The following is an 18,791-nucleotide window of genomic DNA, read 5'->3' on the forward strand; positions in this document are numbered from 1 at the left end:
ATTAAGCCACAGCTAACAGGTATATCTCCAGTAAGATCTCGAACACAGCTACCAACAGGCAAACAGTTGAAATTCACCACTATATTTATCTTTATCCAGGTAAGTTCGCATTAAAACAATTAATCCACCCTTGAACTGGTATCAATTAAGTCTGGCGCAAAATAGGTGTTTTCGCTCTGAGTTCATTCAGACAACTTGAATTTTATATATATACTTATATATATATATTATATATATATATATATATATATATATATATATATATATATATATATATATATATATATATATATATATATATATATATATATATATATATATATATATATATATATATATATATATATATATATATATATATATATATATATATATATATATATATATATATATATATATATATATATATATATATATATATATATATATATATATATATATATATATATATATATATATATATATATATATATATATATATATATATATACGGAGTTATATATCTTATACGGAATTTCCTCAATATACGGTACCAGTTTGTAGAAATGACTTGTTCAAAATCAAAATCTGACCTTGTGGTGTCCCGAGAGGGGGGAAGGAGACCTAATCAGGAATTTTTCAGTGAGAAGGGTAATAAGAAAAAATAATTTATATTAGTAATTTGAATAAGAAGTACCCTAAAATTTCAGGATAACTTAGGATTATGTGGGAGGCTTTCGGCCCAAAGGCCCCCCTTACTTCGTACATCCCTGTAAAAAGGCCTAAATTCTTGACATTTTAATTTGTATCAAAATAAGATATTTGCAATATATACCTGAATGAACTATGGAATTTTAACAAAACTGGCGAAAAGGAAGCAACTATTTTCCCTTCATACCTTTTTGGGTCTACACGCGAACCGATTTTTGAAGAGAATTAGTTATTTTCCCTTAATTATCCTTGTCTCTTATCATCAAGGTATCTTTCTAGAGGTTTGGAAGTCAACCAAAAGTAATTTGAAACAAGCGTTATCAATCTATTTATGCCTTTTTGGAGTGCGGGCCATCTAACCCACGTCAGGTAATGTTAAGGGGGCCCTTAGAATTTTTTGATCAAAAACAATACAACAAAGGAACAATAGATACTAGCTAAATTTGGTGCCTTGTTCTCAAACGGAGAAAAGGAGAAGGAAAAGAGAGAGAAACACTTTACTGACTACTCTAAAAATGTTAGAGTTCCTCCAAAAAACAAAGCATCTTAATACTTCTTAATTGCTTAAAAACCTGAAAATTACCCTTACTGTAAATATTATTGAATTAAGAATTTCATGCTCTTCAATTCATTTGCATTAGCTGTCAGATCCATCAGGTTTTTTGTCGGTGCAAAATATAATGTATTGAAAATAAAAATAAAAGTATGAGAAATACTAAATGACAGCTAAAAAGGCTTATAAATGTTTTATGATGCAGCCTACAATACCAGTCTAGCATCTAAAGAGAAAATTTTTATTTCCTTGTGTGTATTGTTCCCTTTTTTAAAAAGTTATGTGAGAATTCTCGGCGTCATGGTTCAGATTTTCTTCCTAAGAAATGAAACAGAATCGTAACACCAGTTCAACTCAACTTTCCCTTCATAATAGAAAGTCTCTTTTCCTTTGCGCTATGAAACAGCAGCTGCCGATGATTCTTTACAGCATTTGAAGAAGCTTTCCATGTAAAAACCTTTAGTTTCTCTCCAGCTCTTTGGAAAAGCACTTCCCTTGGTTCATTCATTAAGACATTAAGGAGGAAAAAACTGTTGAACTATGCGGAAATGAATGTCTTTCTATTTAACTTCTTTCTCATCGGTGTCAACGCCTGCTACGTCTTTCCAAGTGATAGTTTAGATCCCTGTGTTGGTTTAAAATGTCCACCTGGGGGTCTGTGTGTACCTTCCCATGATGGAAAAGTTGCCGCGTGTCGTTGTCCTGGATCTTGTGCAAATCACGGCGATTCTGTAGGTTCCAAGCCCGTTTGCGGGTCTGATGCTATTAGCTACGATAACATGTGTAAATTGAAGAAGTCTTCTTGTGCAAGAAATAGAGAAATACTCATTAAATATCAGGGGAAATGTGGTATGTATTATTTTCCCAAATATCTCAAGTTCCTTAGTTTATAAATCAAATGTACTTGACTTCAACCATAGGCTCTTGACTGTCAAGAAATTAAATTATTTTTTGGAACACCACTGTCTTTGACCAATCTTAGATATATCCAAGAAGAGATTTCAGACGGTATGGGTCACTAAGAAGGCTTAACAAACCTCATTATTTTCTGGTTTTTCTGACTGTTTCGCCAATGTAGATCGATCTTTAGTTAAAATAATCAAAAATTGGTTCCACAAAATAAGTTTCAAAAAAAAGTAAAGAACTCCATTAAACCAAAAATGAACAAAAGTAGAATCAAATAATCTACCAAGCGTACAACTACCACAAATCAGCATCAATAAATAAATGAAACCCAAAACAAACAGAAATTAAAATAAATAACAGAGTCAAACTCAAAACGAGCAGAAATTATTATGAATAGGGTTCTAAACCCCATGATTTCTAAAAGCCGGAACATAATATGTACTTTACTGAAAAATTTCAAATGAATTTACTGAAAAAATGTGAATTGTCAGTCTATTATACATATACTGATATTATTTCCTTAAAATCTTTGTTAATTTTTGATTTCTTAAAGTTATAAAAGTGAAAACATTTGAGAGATTTTTTTCAGTAAAGTACAAATTATATTTTAGCTTTTAGGAAGTGTGGGGTTTCGAACCCTACTCTTATTAATTTCTGCTCGTTTTGAGTTTGACTCTGTTATTTGTTTTGATTTCTGCTTGTTTTGGGTTTCATTTATTTAATGATACTGATTTGTGGTAGTTGCATGCTTGGCAGATTACTTGATTCTACTTTTGTTCATTTTGGTTTAATGGAGTTCTTTACTATTTTTTGAAAAAACTTATTTTATGGAAAAAGTTTTTTTTATTTAATTTCTGTTCATTTTATATTGACATTAAATAAAAAAAACAAGTTTTTTTTAACTGAAAGTAAGGAACGACGTTAAAACTTAAAACGAACAGAAATTATTCAGTATATGAAAGGGGCTGTCCCCTCCTCAACGCCTCGCTCTTTACGCTAAAGTTATTTATGGTTTAAAAAAATAGAGTTGTGAGAAAGTCAAACTTTAGCGTAAAGAGCAAGGCGTTGAGAAGGGGACAGCACCTTTCATATACGGAATATTTTCTGTTCGTTTTAAGTTTTAACGTCGTTCCTTACTTTCAGTTAAAAAAAGCTTCCTTTTTTTATTTAATTTTTGAATGTTTTTGAATTTATGCAGGTTTTGATTTTGGCTCACCGTACATGAATAATTAAAACAAAATTTGCATATTAATTTTACTTTTATTTGGTTAAAGGGCTTTCTTGAAACTTGTTTAATTTTATTTATGAACGTTTTTATTAGTAATAAATATACGTAACTTACGAATTAACTTACGTAACGAATTTCTGTATTCATATATTTTTAATACGTATATTAGAGGGTTCGCCCCCTAGTTCTACCTTGCTCTTTAAGCTAAATTTCGAATTTTGTTCCAATTCTTTAAAAATGACCCTTTAATCACAAAGGCCGTTAGTTAGAATAAATTGCTCTTTAGAAAGTACTAAAAGAACTTTAGCGTAAAGAGCGAAGTATTGACTAGGAGATGAACCCAATCATATACGTAATATTTTCTGTCGGTTTTAAGTTTTTATGTTGCCCCTTACTTTCAGTTGAAAAACTTGTTTTTTTTTATATTTAATTTCTGATCTTTTTTTTAAATAATGCTGGGAAATCCGGCACCCCCTTCATAGCAATGTCCCTTCCCCCACGAAAACATTCTTCATGGAAAGATCCTTCCACATAACCTCCGACCCCCCCCCCACTACCAGAAAAAATCCCCCCTGAAAACGTCTATATACTTCCCAATAACCAATACTATATGTTAACATTGGGTAAAGTACATAACTTTAAGCCCTCCCCCGGGGACCTCGGGGGATTAAGTCATCCTAAAAGACATAGTTATCATATTTTTGACCATGCTGATCAAAATGGTTATTTCAAAATTTCGATCTGGTGACTGAGCGTGGGAAGGGGCCTAGTTGCCCTCCATTTTTTTGGTCACTTAAAAAGGGCGCTACAACTTTTTATTTCCGTTCAAATGAGCCCTCCCACGATATTCTAGGACCACTGGTTCGATACGACCACCCCTGGGAAAAAAAAACAACAAAAAAACAAACAGACACGCATCCGTGATCTTTGTTCTGGCAAAAAATGCAAAATTCCACATCTTTGTAGATAGGAGTTTGAAACCTCTACAGTAGGGCTCACTGATACGCTGAATATGATGGTGGGATTTTCATTGAGGTTCTATTACTTTTAGAGGGTCTTTTCCCCTTTTTTCGAAAATCGGCCAAATTTTCTCAGGCGCGTAACTTTTGATAGGTAGGACTAAACTTGATCAAACTTATATATTTGAAATCAGCATTAAAATTGGATTCTTTTGATGTATCTTTGGTACCAAAATCCCGTTTTCTAGAGTTTCGGTTACCATTGAGCCGGGTCGCTCCTTACTTACAGTTCGTTACCACGAACTGTTTGATAGTCTTTTTCAGGGTGAAAGACTGAGCCTTTTCTAAAGTTAAACAACCATCGCTTCCATAAAAACTTTAAATACCCCCTGGGCATAACTTAAAACCCTTGCCCCCAATCTCTGGAGTTTGTTTCAACCCTAAAAGACTTTTTATATGATATTATGACTTTTTGAATGGAATGGCTATCTCCAAATTTCTATTTGATGCATTTCGGGACAATACGACGTGTTTGTGGAGGGGAGAGAGAGGTAGATGCCCTCCAATCACTTGGAATCTTGAAAAGAGCACAACCCTTGCCCTGAGGGCTGGGGGATTTTTTATACTCAAAAACCAAATTTCCAGACCTTTTTGATACTTACTTACTTAAAGCTCTTGCTCGGCAGCGTCGCCAGCGTAGAGGCAACCAGTCGTCAGCGCCGTCAGTCTTCTCCAGAGTGGTCGGTTCAGGGCGAGGGTTGTCACTTCAGCCTGGTTGATGTTTCTGGAGGTGAGCCGATCACGGATGACGTCCACCCATCTGGTGCGTGGTCTTCCCCTAGGACACCTACAGCCGTTTGCAGCTGGGTCGAAATCAAAGATGAGCCGGGCGGGTGTTTGGGCAGGCAGACGGAGCAGATGACCATACCAACGCAGCGAGCGAGACTCAAGCTGCTCAGACAGGGGTGGGAGTTTGAAGGACCAGAGGAATTCCGAATTTCGTACCCCGTCGGGCCATCGGGAGCGTTCGATTTTTCGGAGGTGTTTCGTCTGGATGGCATCTACCTTCAGCATCTGTGTCTGAGTCAGCGACCAAGTCTCAGCAGAATAGAGCATAACGATTGCAACCGAAGCTGAATATATTCGTGCTTTTGTGAGACGGCTGATCTGGGGTTTATGGCAGACTGTTTTTAGAAGGCGACCGAAGACAGAGTTTGCTTTTGCCGCTCTTGCTAATATTTCGGCATCTAGGCTTCCGTTTGAGCAGACAATTGAACCAAGGTAGGTAAACTGCTTGACTACCTTAACAGTTTGGCCACAAATTTCCACAGATGACAGGGGGTTTGACGGTGTTTTCTCAAGAAGCATTATCCTGGTCTTCGACCAATTTATTTTCAGACCGAGTTTCTGAGTGGCAGAAGCCAGTGTTTCCAGTGTAGGTTTGAGGTCACTAATGTTTTTGCATATCAGTGCCACGTCATCGGCAAAGTCGTCGTCTGAAAGAACTCTTCCAGCAAAGCCTATGCCAAACGGCTGCACCTGCTGTATTTTATTCAGGATGTAGTCTATTACACAGTTAAAAAGCTCAGGTACAGCAGCACATCTTTGCCGGACACCATTTTTAATTTTTAAATATCCAGAAGGCCGTCCATTTACGATCACCATACTTTCAGTGTTATTATACAGCTCTTTGAGGAGATGGATGATTTTCGTGGGTCCGCCAGCAGACTGGAGGATTAGCCATAGAGGAGGATTAGACCTTTCTGATCAGACCTTTCTGATACAGTGAACAAAATGGCTATCTCAAAACTTTTATTGTAAGTGTTTGGGAAAATGATGGGGATGGGGGGCATTTGCCTACTGATCCCTTTCGACTAGCATAAATCATTGGGAAAGGAGGAGTGTTTGATTATGAAAAGACTTAGGGTATCGAGGTTGAACTTTGCGGAGCATCGAGGGTATGGTGAGCTAAATAAAAAGCTCCTATCTGCATCCACTGTACCGAAAACGCATATCTGCAATATTTAAGGTACAGGTAAGGGTATTGAGTTGAAACTTTCAGGGTTACAATTACTACTACTGCAGCTGAAAATCCGACTAGTTGTGACTGCATCCGTGACTAATTCCGACTGTAACAACTTGCAACTGTGACTGCTTGCAACTGGTAGTATGTGTACTTGTGAAAGCTTTCAGAGAATGTTAGGAGATGTTGAACAAAATTAAAACAAATCATGCGCATGCTAATTGCCAAAAGGGCGCATAAGTAAAATCACTGAAACGGCTGAAGGCATTAATTTGAAGCTTTCACATTATGTTGAACAGTGCTTGGACCTGCTGGGATTACTTAAAGAGATTTTGAACTAAATTAAAAACACACTATGTGCATCAATGTTATCAACAGAGTGTATCTGCAGTATCTTAGGAGCGGGTAAGGGTCAGAATATTTAATCATAAGATATTATGTGTATCTAGGTCACAGTTCATATAATTATCCAGTATGATCTTTCCCTATCTCACCCATTATAAAAACCCGGACCAAGGTGCGAGTGCTCCAGAGAACGTTTTTGCAGATAGAAACATAGGCGGCATCAGATCTTTTCACGGGTAGACATGTCAGACTGTGATCTAATCGGAAACAAGTGGAAACCCGCTGTTACGAATAATGCACTTTGTTGGAAACAATCGGAAACAGACTAACCCGCTAATGCAGAAAGAAGTGGGAGGAGCTTTTTATTCGCACCGAGAACGAAGACCAGAAATGATCTGCGATAAGCTTACTGGATAATTATATGAACTGTGATCTAGGTTTTCAGTGGGGTGTATCTGAAATATCCCAGGAACGGCTGGTGGTAATTAGGTGAAACTTTCAGAGAATATTAAGGGGGTATTGAAATAGATCAAAAGCCACTAATTACAGCTATTAAATTAGAATTCAAAATTTTTATTCTTACACTAGAGACATGAAAACTGGAGAAGTATTCATTATATTAACCAAAACTTTGACAATCAAAAAGGAACAGAGATTAATTAAAAAAAAAACTTTCCAAAAAACAAGTCTTTAAAGAAAAGCATAAAACTTTCATTCCTCTGGGAATGAAAGTTAGTCTCTACTCTCTAAAATGATGTTAATCGCTACTCTCTAAAATATGGGCTTAAGTTAACTAATTAACTGGCAATCAAAAACGAACAGAAATCAATTAAAAAAAAAACTCGCAAAAAGAAGTTTTTCAAAGAAAAGTAAAAGCCATATTAAACTATAAGCCAAATAGCCATACTAAAAGCCAAAGAAAAGCAATATTAAACTTAAGATTGTCAGAAATAAATTTCTATTATAATTCAAAGTCATAACGAATAAAAACTACAATTAAAGAATAAATGAAACCCAAACGAGCAAAAATTAAATAGCAGAAATTAACATAAGTTGTGCTCAAAACCCCTATGCTTTCTCAAGGCCAGAACATAATTTGTACTTTACTGAAAAAAGTACAAATGAATGTGCATTGTCAGTTTAATATACATTTATACTGACATTTAGTAATCAGAATGTTAATATTATTTGATTTATTAAATTTATAATAGTAAAAACATTTATATTTTTTTCAGTAAAGTGCAAATTATGTTCTGGCCTTGGGAAGGCATAGGGGTTTTGAGCAGAACTTATTTTAATTTCTGCTTGTTTTGAGTTTGACTCGGCTATTTATTGTAATTTCTGTTCGTTTTGGGTTTGATTTATTTATCGATGCTAATTTGCGGTAGTTTCACGCTTCGTAGATTATTTGATTTTATTTTTGCTCATTTTTTGTTTAATGGAGTTCTTTACTTTTCTTTGAAAAACTTGTTTGGTGGAAAAAGGTTTTTAATTAATTTCTGTTCGTTTTATATTGACATCCTCTTTTCAGCGAAGAAGAAAATAATACTTTAAATCTTTTTGTTTGTTAATACTTTATAGTTTGGTCTGCTATTTGTATGCTGGAGGAAATATTTTAGCAATTTTTAACAATAAACACCCTTTTAAAACTCTGGACACAAATAGTAGTGTTTAATTTCGTTTCATACCTCCTCTAGTTGACCTGAAATGGAAAATTTGATACCATTCCCAAAAAATCTGCTTACTTTCTTTGATAGCTTGGATACAATTTCCTGCGACAACTCCTTCGATACGAAGTGCCCTGGTCTAAACAACAACAACAACAACAAAAATCATATATTATACCCACATTGGTCTTTACTATAAAAATATCAAGCCTTCCAATCAATTTCGACTATTACAAACGACACTAGGCCTTTCAATTTTTAATCGAATGATCCCTTTTTGAGTTTCTACGACAACGCTTTCTACAGACACCTTATATGTCCCCAGGGTATAAGTTGCAACCCTTACCCTGAGGGCTGTGAGGGTGGTTGTCATCCTCTAAGATATAATTTCCAGAATTTTCAAGTACGTTGAACAAAATGGCTATCTCAAAATTTGTATTGGATGTGTTGGGAAAATGATGGGCATGAGAGGGACGTCAGTCGCTCTCCCATCCCTTTCAACCATTAAAAAAGGCACTAGCCCTTGATATTTCCAATCAAATGAGCCCTTTTGAAGTATCTAGGACAACGCTTTCAATAAAAACCTTATATGCCCTCATGGCATAACTTACAACCCCTGCCCTGAGGGGTGGGGGTGGGGGTAGGTTGTCATCCTCAAAGACCTAATTTCCAGAACTTTCTACTACGTCGAACACAATGGCTATCTGAAAATTTTCATTGGATGTGTTTGGGGAAATGGTGCGCGTGAGAGGGTGGTTAATTAACCCTCCAATCACTTTCGGCTACTAAAAAGGGCACTAACCCTTTCAATTCTCAATTGAATGAGCCCCTTTTAAAGTTTTTACGACAACTCTATCTATATAAAACCTTATATGCCCCCAGGGCATAACTTACAACCTTTGCCCTGGGGACTCGGGGCGGGGGGGGGGGCATCCTTAGATACATAAGTTCATGAACTGCCTAGTACGTTAAACGGACTCAGTATCTATAAAGTGTGATTGAGTGTGTTTGGGGTTATGGTGGGCGAGGGAGTGGTGTTGGTTGCCTTCCATTGACTGTTGATTATTAAAAAGGACACCTTCAACTCCCAATCAAATGAGCCCTTTTTGAAATTTTTACAACAACTTTATATATAAACCTTATATGCCCCCTTGATATAACTTACAACCCTTGCACTGAGGGCTCTGATGGGGTTATCATCCTAAAAGACCTAATTTTCAGAAATTTTGACTATGTTGAACAAAATGGATGTCTCAAAATTTTGATCGGATGTGTTTGGGGAAATTGTGGAAGTGAGAAGTGGATTAGTTGCCCTTCAATCAATTTCAACTATTAAAAGGGCACTAGCCCTTTCAATTCAATTGAATGACCCCTTTTTGATGTTTTTACAACATTGGTTTCTATAAAAACCTTACATGCTCTCAGGGCATAACTTACAACCATTGCCCTGAAGGTTGTGGGGGGATGGCTTGTCATCCTTAAAGACCTAATTTTCGAAACTTTCAACTACGTTGAATAAAATGGCTATCTCAAAATTTTGATTGGATGTGTTTGGGGAAAAGGTGGGCGTGAGAGGGGGGTTAATTCCCTAAAATCACTTTCGACTATTAAAAAGGGCACTAGCCCTTTGAATTTCGAACCGAATGAACCCTTTTTCAAGTTTCTACGTTATTTCAATAAAAAACGTTTGTTGCCCCCAGGGCATAACTTATAACCATTGCCCTGAAGACTGTGAGGGGAGTGTCCTGCTCAAAGGTATAGTTTCCTGAACTTTAAACTGCGTGAAACAAAATGGCTATCTAAAAATTTTGAATGGATATGTTTGGGGAAATGGTGGGCGTGGAAGGGGTGTTAGTTGGCTTCCAATCACTTTCGAATATTAAAAAGGGCACTAGCCATTTCAATTTCCAATCGAGTGATCCCTTTTTGAAGTTTCTACCCTTGCCCTGAGGGCTTTGTGGAGTGTCTTTCTCAAAACCTTAATTTCTATCTGGAAATCAACAACGCTGAAAAAAATGGCTATCTAAAAATTTTGATTGGATATGTTTCAGGAAAAGATGTGTGAGAGAGGGGGGTTAGTTGCCCTTAAATCACTTTCGACTATTAAAAAGGGCACTAGACCTTTGAATTTCCAATCGAATGAGTCCTTTTTCAAGTTTCTACGACAAAGATTTTAAATAAAAACTTATATGCCCCCGAGTCACAACTTATAACCATTGCCCTAAAGACTGTGGGCGGAGTGTCCTGCTCAAAGGTATAATTTCCAGAACTTTAAACTGCGTTAAACAAAATAGCTATCTCAAAATTTTGATTGGATGTGTTTGGGGAAATAGTGGGCGTGGAAGGGGTGTTAGTTGCCTTCCAATTACTTTCGACTATTAAAAAGGGCTCTAGCAAGCATTTTTTGAAGGTTCTACGATAACGCGTTCTATAAAAACCTTATATGCCACCAGGGCATAACTTACAACCCTTTCCCTTAGCGCTGTGAGGGGGTTGTCGTCCTCAAAGACCTAATTTAAAAAACTTAAAACTACGTTGAATAAAATGGCTATCTCAAAAGTTTGATTGGATGTGTTTGGGAAAAAGGTGAGCGTGAGAAGGGGGATAGTTGCTCTCCAATCACTTTCGACTATTAAAAAGGGCACTATTCCTTTGAATTTCCAATCGAATGAGCCTTTTTTGAAGTTTCTACGACAACGCCTTCTATAAAAACCTTCTATGCCCGCATGGCATAACTTACAACCCTTGCCCTGAAGGCTGAAGGGGGAGTGTCCTCCTCAAAAACATAGTTTCTATCTGGAAATCAACTACGCTGAACAAGATGGCTATCTCAAAATTTGATTGGATGTGTTTCGGGAAAAGGTGGGCGTGGAAGAGGTGTTAGCTGCCTTCCGACAAAATGAACATCTCAAAATTTTGATTGGATGTGTTTGGGGGACTGATGGGCACGGGGGTGGATAGTTACCCTTCAATCACTTTCGACTGTTAAAAGGGCACTAGACACTTCAATTTCCAATCGAATGAGTCCTTTTCGAAGTTTCTACGACAACTCCTTCGATACGAAGTGCCCGGGTATGGAAAAAAAAAATAAATAATATATTGTGCCAACATCGTTCTTTACTTTACTTTGAATGAACCTGTTCTAAAATATTAGGACCATTGGTTTGATACAATAATCCTTGGGTCGAAACGCATTTGTGAACATCCTTATCTAAAAAAAATGCATAATTTCACATTTTCATAGTAAAAGGCATACACCTCTGGAATAGGGTTCTCTGGCATCCTGAACTTCATGGTATATTTCTTATGAATATCAGTTCTCCTTTTGAGGGTGCTTCCCTTTCTCAAAAATCAGACATATTTCCTCAACCTTGTAAGCTTTTTATTCTTCCTCGTAAACTTTCTTCTCTTTGTTTCTTCTTTTCTTTTGTTTTTAGTTTTAGATTTTGTTTTTTATTTTAGTTTAGATTTTAAAGATAACTTTACGTTTGAAATTTTCTGTTCTAATTATTTTTTTCTATATTTAGCACTGAAGACCCCTAGTTTTATATAGGCGGAATATTCGTTTGTTTTTTCACTTTTCTTTTCCTTCTACTGGCCGTAAACCCGTTGTTTTGCTCTTCTTCTTGAGATTTTGTTCTCTTGTTTTGGCATGGCTAGCCAGTTCGGTTTTAAATTTTTTATTTTATTCTTTAAGCTCGAACGCATAAACTTCAGAGTTTCATGTTCCTTTTATTTATTAGCAAACACCCAATTCCTTTGTGGTTGAGACCAATACTTACACGGCTAGCCAATCTCCTGGCCAGTCAATCCAAAATATGACATTCCGTCCTTGAAGAAATGGCCCAAGGGGGCCTGAGCTTTGATTCAGTTTGGCAAGTCCGCCCACACTATAATAATAAAACCGAGAATACAGCCAGAATGCACCTCCTGTGTGAAAGCACCTCCGTATTAACAAGCAAGATGACAATGCTGATGACAGGAGCTTCCTGAGGCGAAATATTTGCAGTACTAAACTCGGAGTCTCATTTAAGACCCTAGGCCCTGAAGGACGACCATATAACCTTTTTATGTTACTTGTCTCTGTGGTTACTTATTGATGTTGAGGATTTATATTCTTACTGCTTTAAGTCATAATCTTCATAACCTATTGTTGCTTCTATTTGCTAGCAAGCGCGAGTTTCCTTTGAAGTTTAAGTTAATGGCTTGCTAGACTGTACCTGCAAGCAAAGTGGCCAACTAGGCAATTCTTATCTAGACAAGAGAGTCTAGATACGGCCCTGAAGGGTTACCATTCAGCTATTTCATGTACGTCGTCTTTATGGTTACTTATTTATGCCATTATTTTATTTCTGTATACATTCATCATATCCTCTATACTTGCGTGAATAATCTTCATAATTTACTATACCTTCTATTTGCTGGCAAACACGAGTTTTTTTTTAAGTTTAAGTTAATGGCTAGCTAGACTGTATCCACTAGCAAAGTGGCCAACTATGCAATTCCTATTTACACAAGAGAGTCTAGCTATAGTCCTGAGGGGTTACCATTCAGCTATTTCATGTAACTCGTCTCTATGGCTACTTATTTATGACATTATTTTATTTCTGTATACATCCATCATATCCTCTATACTTGCATGAATAATCTTCATAATTTACTATATCTTCTATTTGCTAGCAAACAGGAGTATCCTTTGAAGTTTAAGTTCATGGCTAGCTAGACTGTATCCACCAGAAAAGTGGCTAACTAGGCAATTCCTGTTTAGACAAGAGAGTCTAGCTATAGCCCTGAAGGGTTACCATTCAGCTATTTCATGTAACTCGTCTCTATGATTACTTATTTATGTCATTATTTTATTTCTGTATACATCCATCATATCCTCTATATTTGCATGAATAATCTTCATAATTTACTATATCTTCTATTTGCCAGCAAACAGGAGTTTCCTTTGAAGTTTAAGTTCATGGCTAGCTAGACTGTATCCACCAGAAAAGTGGCTAACTAGGCAATTCCTGTTTAGACAAGAGAGTCTAGCTATAGCCCTGAAGGGTTACCATTCAGCTATTTCATGTAACTCGTCTCTATGGTTACTCATTTATGCCATTGTTTTATTTCTGTATGTCAACATATCCTCTATACTTGCATGATTAATCCTCATAATTTACTATATCTTCTATTTGCTAGCAAACACAAGTTTGCTTTGATTTTCAAGTTCAAGGCTAGCTAGATTGTGTTCGCTAGCAAAATGTCTGACCAGGAATCCTATTTAGCAAGGGTGTCCAGCTAGATAGCATAAAGAGGGAACGTTCTATTTGTTTCATACATACTTTGTTTAGGCCATTGAATCTAAATTTCCTATCTTGAACATAGCAAACCAAATATTTTGCCCATATGCAGACAAGGCCGTATCCAGAAGCGGGGTTAGGGTGTTGTCCGACTTTGTCCGACTCGTGAAAACATAACAGAAATGAATATAAACAAATTTTTGATGCATTTTTCAAAGTTGTTTTGTAGCTCCCCTCCCCTCCAAGAAAAATTCTTTTGTCTGACTCCCCCGCCCTAAAAAAAATTCGGGATACAACCTTATATGCAGGCATTTATTTTCCGTCATATAACCAAAAAAATTGGGCTTGAAAGCGAAATTGGATATACTCTCCAGGATTATTTAGCATTTTTTGGTGGCTGTTGCTTTTATTTTGTTAGTCCTCGTTTCTACTCGTCGACCAAAATAAGTTCAGCTATGCACCTAACCCGGCAATAAGTATTTAGGTATGGGCGTCCAGCTAGATATTAGCTGCTTAGTAAAAGTCACAATAAGCCACTTGATTAAAAAAAAGGTAGAGTCCATAATTCTGACGCGTTAAGCCTCCTTAACGAAGGTTTATAAAGGCTTGAAGGATTATTATAAAGATATAAGAATCTGATGACTAAACATTAACCCATACTTTAACTCTACTTAATCGGTAGGTACTCATTGCACCAAGCCAAATGCAAGCAGTTGTACACCGGGTAGTTGAAGCCATTAGTTTTCTGAAGTGCCTTTATAATTCGAGTTAATTGGTGTTTCATCAACACAAAAGAGTATAAACCGTTTTGTCCCAAGGATGGAGGACCGAGTTGAAAACTGTAGAAAAAGTTTTGGTTTGGTTGGAGAGAGGGTAAGCGTAAATAATGTCGTGTCTTGATGGAAAATTCTAGTCATCACAAAAAAGTACAAGCCACTTGTCCTTTTCATTTATGCATGTTATTTAACTCTTTGGCTAGCATCCAATATTTCTCATATGAATCGCTTTTTATACCCTTCCACTGGTTGCCATTTACTGGTTGCATTAATTTGGGATAATTGCTACTACAATGTGATTATAGTTATTAGATTATCAAACAGTTCGTGGTAACGAACTGTAAGTAAGGAGCGACCCGGCTCAATGGTGACCGAAACTCTAGAAAACGGAGTGTTGATACCAATAGATACATCAAAAGAATCAGATTCTAATGCTGATTTCAAATATATAAGTTTCATCAAGTTTAGTCCTACCCATCAAAAGTTACGCACCTGAGAATATTTGGCTGATTTTCGAAAACAGGGGGAAAAAACCCCTAAAAGACATAGAATCCTAATGAAAATCCCAACCTCAGATTCAGTGTATCAGAGAACCCTACTGTAGACAATTCAAGATCCTACCTACAAAAAAGTGGAGTTTTATATTTTTTGACAGAAGAAGATCACGAATGCGTGTTTTTTTGTTGTTGTTTTTCCCAGGGGTGATCGTATCGACCCGGTGGTCCTAGAATATCCTGGGATGGCTCATTGGAACGGAAATTAAAAGTTCTAGTGCCCTTTTTAAGTGAAAAAATGGAAGGCAACTAGGACCCCTCCCACGCTCATTTTTTCCTAAAGTCACCTGATCAAAATTTTGAGATAGCCATTTTGTTCAGCATGGTTGAAAATATGATAAATATGTCTTTTAGAATGACTTAATCCCCCAAAGTCCCCGGGGGGAGGGCTGAAAGCTATGAACTTTACCAAATGTTAACATATAGTATTGGTTATTGGGAAGCACACAGACGTTTTCAGGGGGGATTTTTCTGGTAGTGGGGGGGGGTCGGGGGTTATGAGGGAGGCTCTTTCCATGAAGGGTTTTCATGGGGGAAGGGACATTGCTATGAAGGGGGTGCCGGAATTCAGAGCATTATTTAAAAAAAGATCAGAAATTATATATATAAAAAAACAAATTTTTCAACTGAAAGTAAGGAGCAACATCAAAACTTAAAACGACATAAAACATTATGTATATGATTAGGTTCACCCCCTAGTCAATACCTCGCTCAATAAGCCAAAGATTTTTTAGTACTTTCATAAGAGCTATTTATTCTAATTAACGGCATTTGTGATTAAGGGGTCATTTTTAAAGAATTGGAACAAAATTCGAACTTTAGCTTAAAGAGCAAGGTATTTACTGGGGGGCGAACCCTCTTATATACGTATTAAAAATATATGAATATAGAAGTTCGTTACGTAAGTTAATTCGTAAGTTACGTATATTTATTACTAATAAAAACTTTCGTAAATAAAATTAAACAAGTTTCGAGAAGGGTATTTAACCGAATAAAAGTAAAATTAATATTCAAATTTTGTTTTAATTATACATGTACGGTATGCCAAAATCAAAACCTGCATTAATTTAAAAACTTTCAAAAATTAAATAAAAAACACGTTTTTTAACTGAAAGTAAGGAGCAAAATTAAAACTTAAAACGAACAGAAATTATTCCGTATATGGAAGGGACTGCCCCCTCCTCAACGTCTTGCTCTTTACACTATAGTTTGACTTTCTCACAACTCTATATTTTTAAAACAATAAAAAGCTTTAGCGTAAAGAGCGAGGTGTTGAAGAGGGGGCAGGCCCTTTCATATACGGAATAATTTCTGTTCGTTTTAAGTTTTAATGTCGCTTTTTTTATTTAATAGGCTAACAAAATCCGACTCTCTGCACACAATTAAACTTGTGCATGAGATGTATATATTCTACCGTCTGAAATATTTGACAGTCAGGAAAATTATACATAGAAGTACTAGTCACTATAGTCTTCAGTTTCAGTAGGCAATAGTCCAAAGAACCGCTGTCAGAAAAACTAGAGGCTATAGTCGGAAAAACCAGATAGTCAGAAAAAATAGTCATTACAGTCATTACAGAAAAATACAGTCATTACAGGCTATAGTAGGAAGAAATAGAAGAACGAGATTCACTTACGTTATATTCATGTTTTTAAACTGGGGTTTCGTGGATTTCATGTAAATTATGTTTTCCAAAGTTTTTATTATCATTATTATTATTATTGATTAAGCCATTTCCCATGGTGTTAGAAAACTGAATGAGGCTGTACCATCTAGTTTTAAACAATAAATACGTTATTCCTGCATACCATCATTGCCAAATATCAAATAGACACAAATTTCTTTTTAATTCTTTTTTTCCATCGGATATATCAGGTGACCTTACAGAAAAAAAAAATTTCCTCACCCATAGCCTATAGGTGGGAAAAATGATTCCCCACCTTTTTTCAATTTCTTCTCTGAGTGATTATTTTGACCATCCTCACTTGAAGTTAGCTATTCCAGACTTGCCTTGAGGCTAGGCACATCATTTAGTGGAGAGGGGAGACTTCATTAGTGTTTTCACAAAACTGTTAAAAAGATAAACAATGAAATTGTGAGGCAAAGCACCACAACCTTTCTAGAATTTTAACCCATCTTAGCAAAGTTATACCCTATCATAGGCAGCGAGATAGCGCTGCCTAAGTAAAGAACGATATTGGTACAACATATCATTTATTTGTTTTTGGTTAGTTTTAGACCAGGGCACTTCGTGTCAAAGAAGTTGTCGTGGAAACCTGGAAATGGCTCATTAGATTGGAAATTGGAAGGGCTTGTATCCTTTTTACTAGTTAAAAGTGATTGGAAGACAACTACCACCCCTTCCACGCCCACCATTTCACCAAACACATCTATTCAAAATTTTGAGAAAGTCATTTTGTTCAACGTAGTTGAAAGATCTAGAATTTTTTTATTTGAGGAGGACACTACCCCCACAGTCCTCAGGGCAAGGGTTGTAACTTATGCCCTGGGGACATATAAGGTTTTCATTGAAAGTGTTATCATAGAAACTTCAAAAAGGGCTCATTTTATTCAAAATTCAAAGGGCTAGTGCCCTTCTTAATAGTCGAAAGTGATTTTAGGGCAACTAAGCCCCGCTCAGGCCCACCATTTCCCAGAACACATCCAATCAGAATTTTAAAATAGCCATTTTATTCAACGCAGTTGAAAGTTTTGGAAATTAGATCATTGAGGATAACAAACACCCACAGCCCTCAGGGCGAGGGTTGTAAATTTTGCCCCAGTGGCATATAAGGTTTCTTATAGAAAGTGTTGTCTCAAAAACTTCAAAAAGGGATAATTTAATTGGAAATTGAAATGGCTTGTGCCCCTTTTAATAGTTGAAAGTTATTGGAGGACAACTAACCCACCTCTCACGCCCACCATTTCCCCAAACGCATGCAATCAAAATTTTGATAAATCCATTTTGTTCAACGCAGTTGAAAGTTTCAAAAATTAGGACTCTCAGGACGATAACCCCTTCAGAGCCCTCAGGGCAAGGGTTATAAATTATGCCCTAGGGGCATATAAGGTTTTTAGAGAAAGCGCTGTCGTAGAAACTTCAAAAAGGGTTGATTTGATAGGAAATTGAAAGGGCTAGTGCCCTTTTTATTAATCGAAAGTGATTGGAGAGCAGCTAGCTCCCCTCTCATGTTCACCACTTTCCCAAACACATCCAAGCATAACTTTGAGATAACCATTTTGTTCAACGTATTTGAAAGTTCTGGAAATTATGTCTTTGATGATGAGAACCCCCCCCCCCCCAACCATATGGGAAAGGGTTGTACGTTATGCCCTTGGGGCATATAAGGTTTTTGTGGACAGCGTTGTCGTAGAATCTTCAAAAATGACTCATTCAATTAGAAATGAAAAAGGCTAGTGCCCTTTTTAATAGTCGAAAGTGATTGAAGGGAGAATTCCCCCCCCCCCCCCACGAACATTATTTCCCCAAACGCTTCCGATCAACATTTTGATATAGCCATTTTGTTGAAAGAAGTTGAAGGGTCCGGAAATTCTGTTTTTTAGTATGACAACCCCCCACCAAACAGCCCTCAAGGCTAAGGTTTTAGGTTAAGCCCTCGGGACATATAATGTTTTTATAGAATGCGTTGTCGTAGAAACTTCAAAAATGGCTCATTCAATTGGGAATTGAGATGGCTATTGCCTTTATTAATAGTCAAAAGTGATCGGAGGGCAAAAGCGCCCCCCCCCGCCCATCATTTCCCAAATACTTCTTATCAACATTTTGATATAGTCGTTTTAT

At 36.5% G+C, this 18,791-nt stretch overlaps 1 protein-coding gene across 1 annotated transcript in view; it reads left to right on the plus strand.

The window, feature by feature from the left end:
* The first annotated feature begins 1,736 nt into the window (after window positions 1–1,736).
* Window positions 1,737–18,791, plus strand: part of LOC148940485 (uncharacterized) — a 304,533-nt gene continuing 287,478 nt past the window's right edge. Inside the window, exon 1 of the mRNA XM_089104864.1 lies at window positions 1,737–2,092. Coding sequence (XP_088960990.1) covers window positions 1,792–2,092 — 301 coding nt within the window. The 5' untranslated portion in view covers window positions 1,737–1,791. The remainder of the gene's footprint in view (window positions 2,093–18,791) is intronic.

The sequence above is a fragment of the Artemia sp. Qi Xiang Cuo genome, chromosome 19 (assembly GCF_049724085.1).
Source record: "Artemia sp. Qi Xiang Cuo chromosome 19, ASM4972408v1, whole genome shotgun sequence".
NCBI classification, from domain to species: Eukaryota; Metazoa; Arthropoda; class Branchiopoda; order Anostraca; family Artemiidae; genus Artemia; species Artemia sp. Qi Xiang Cuo.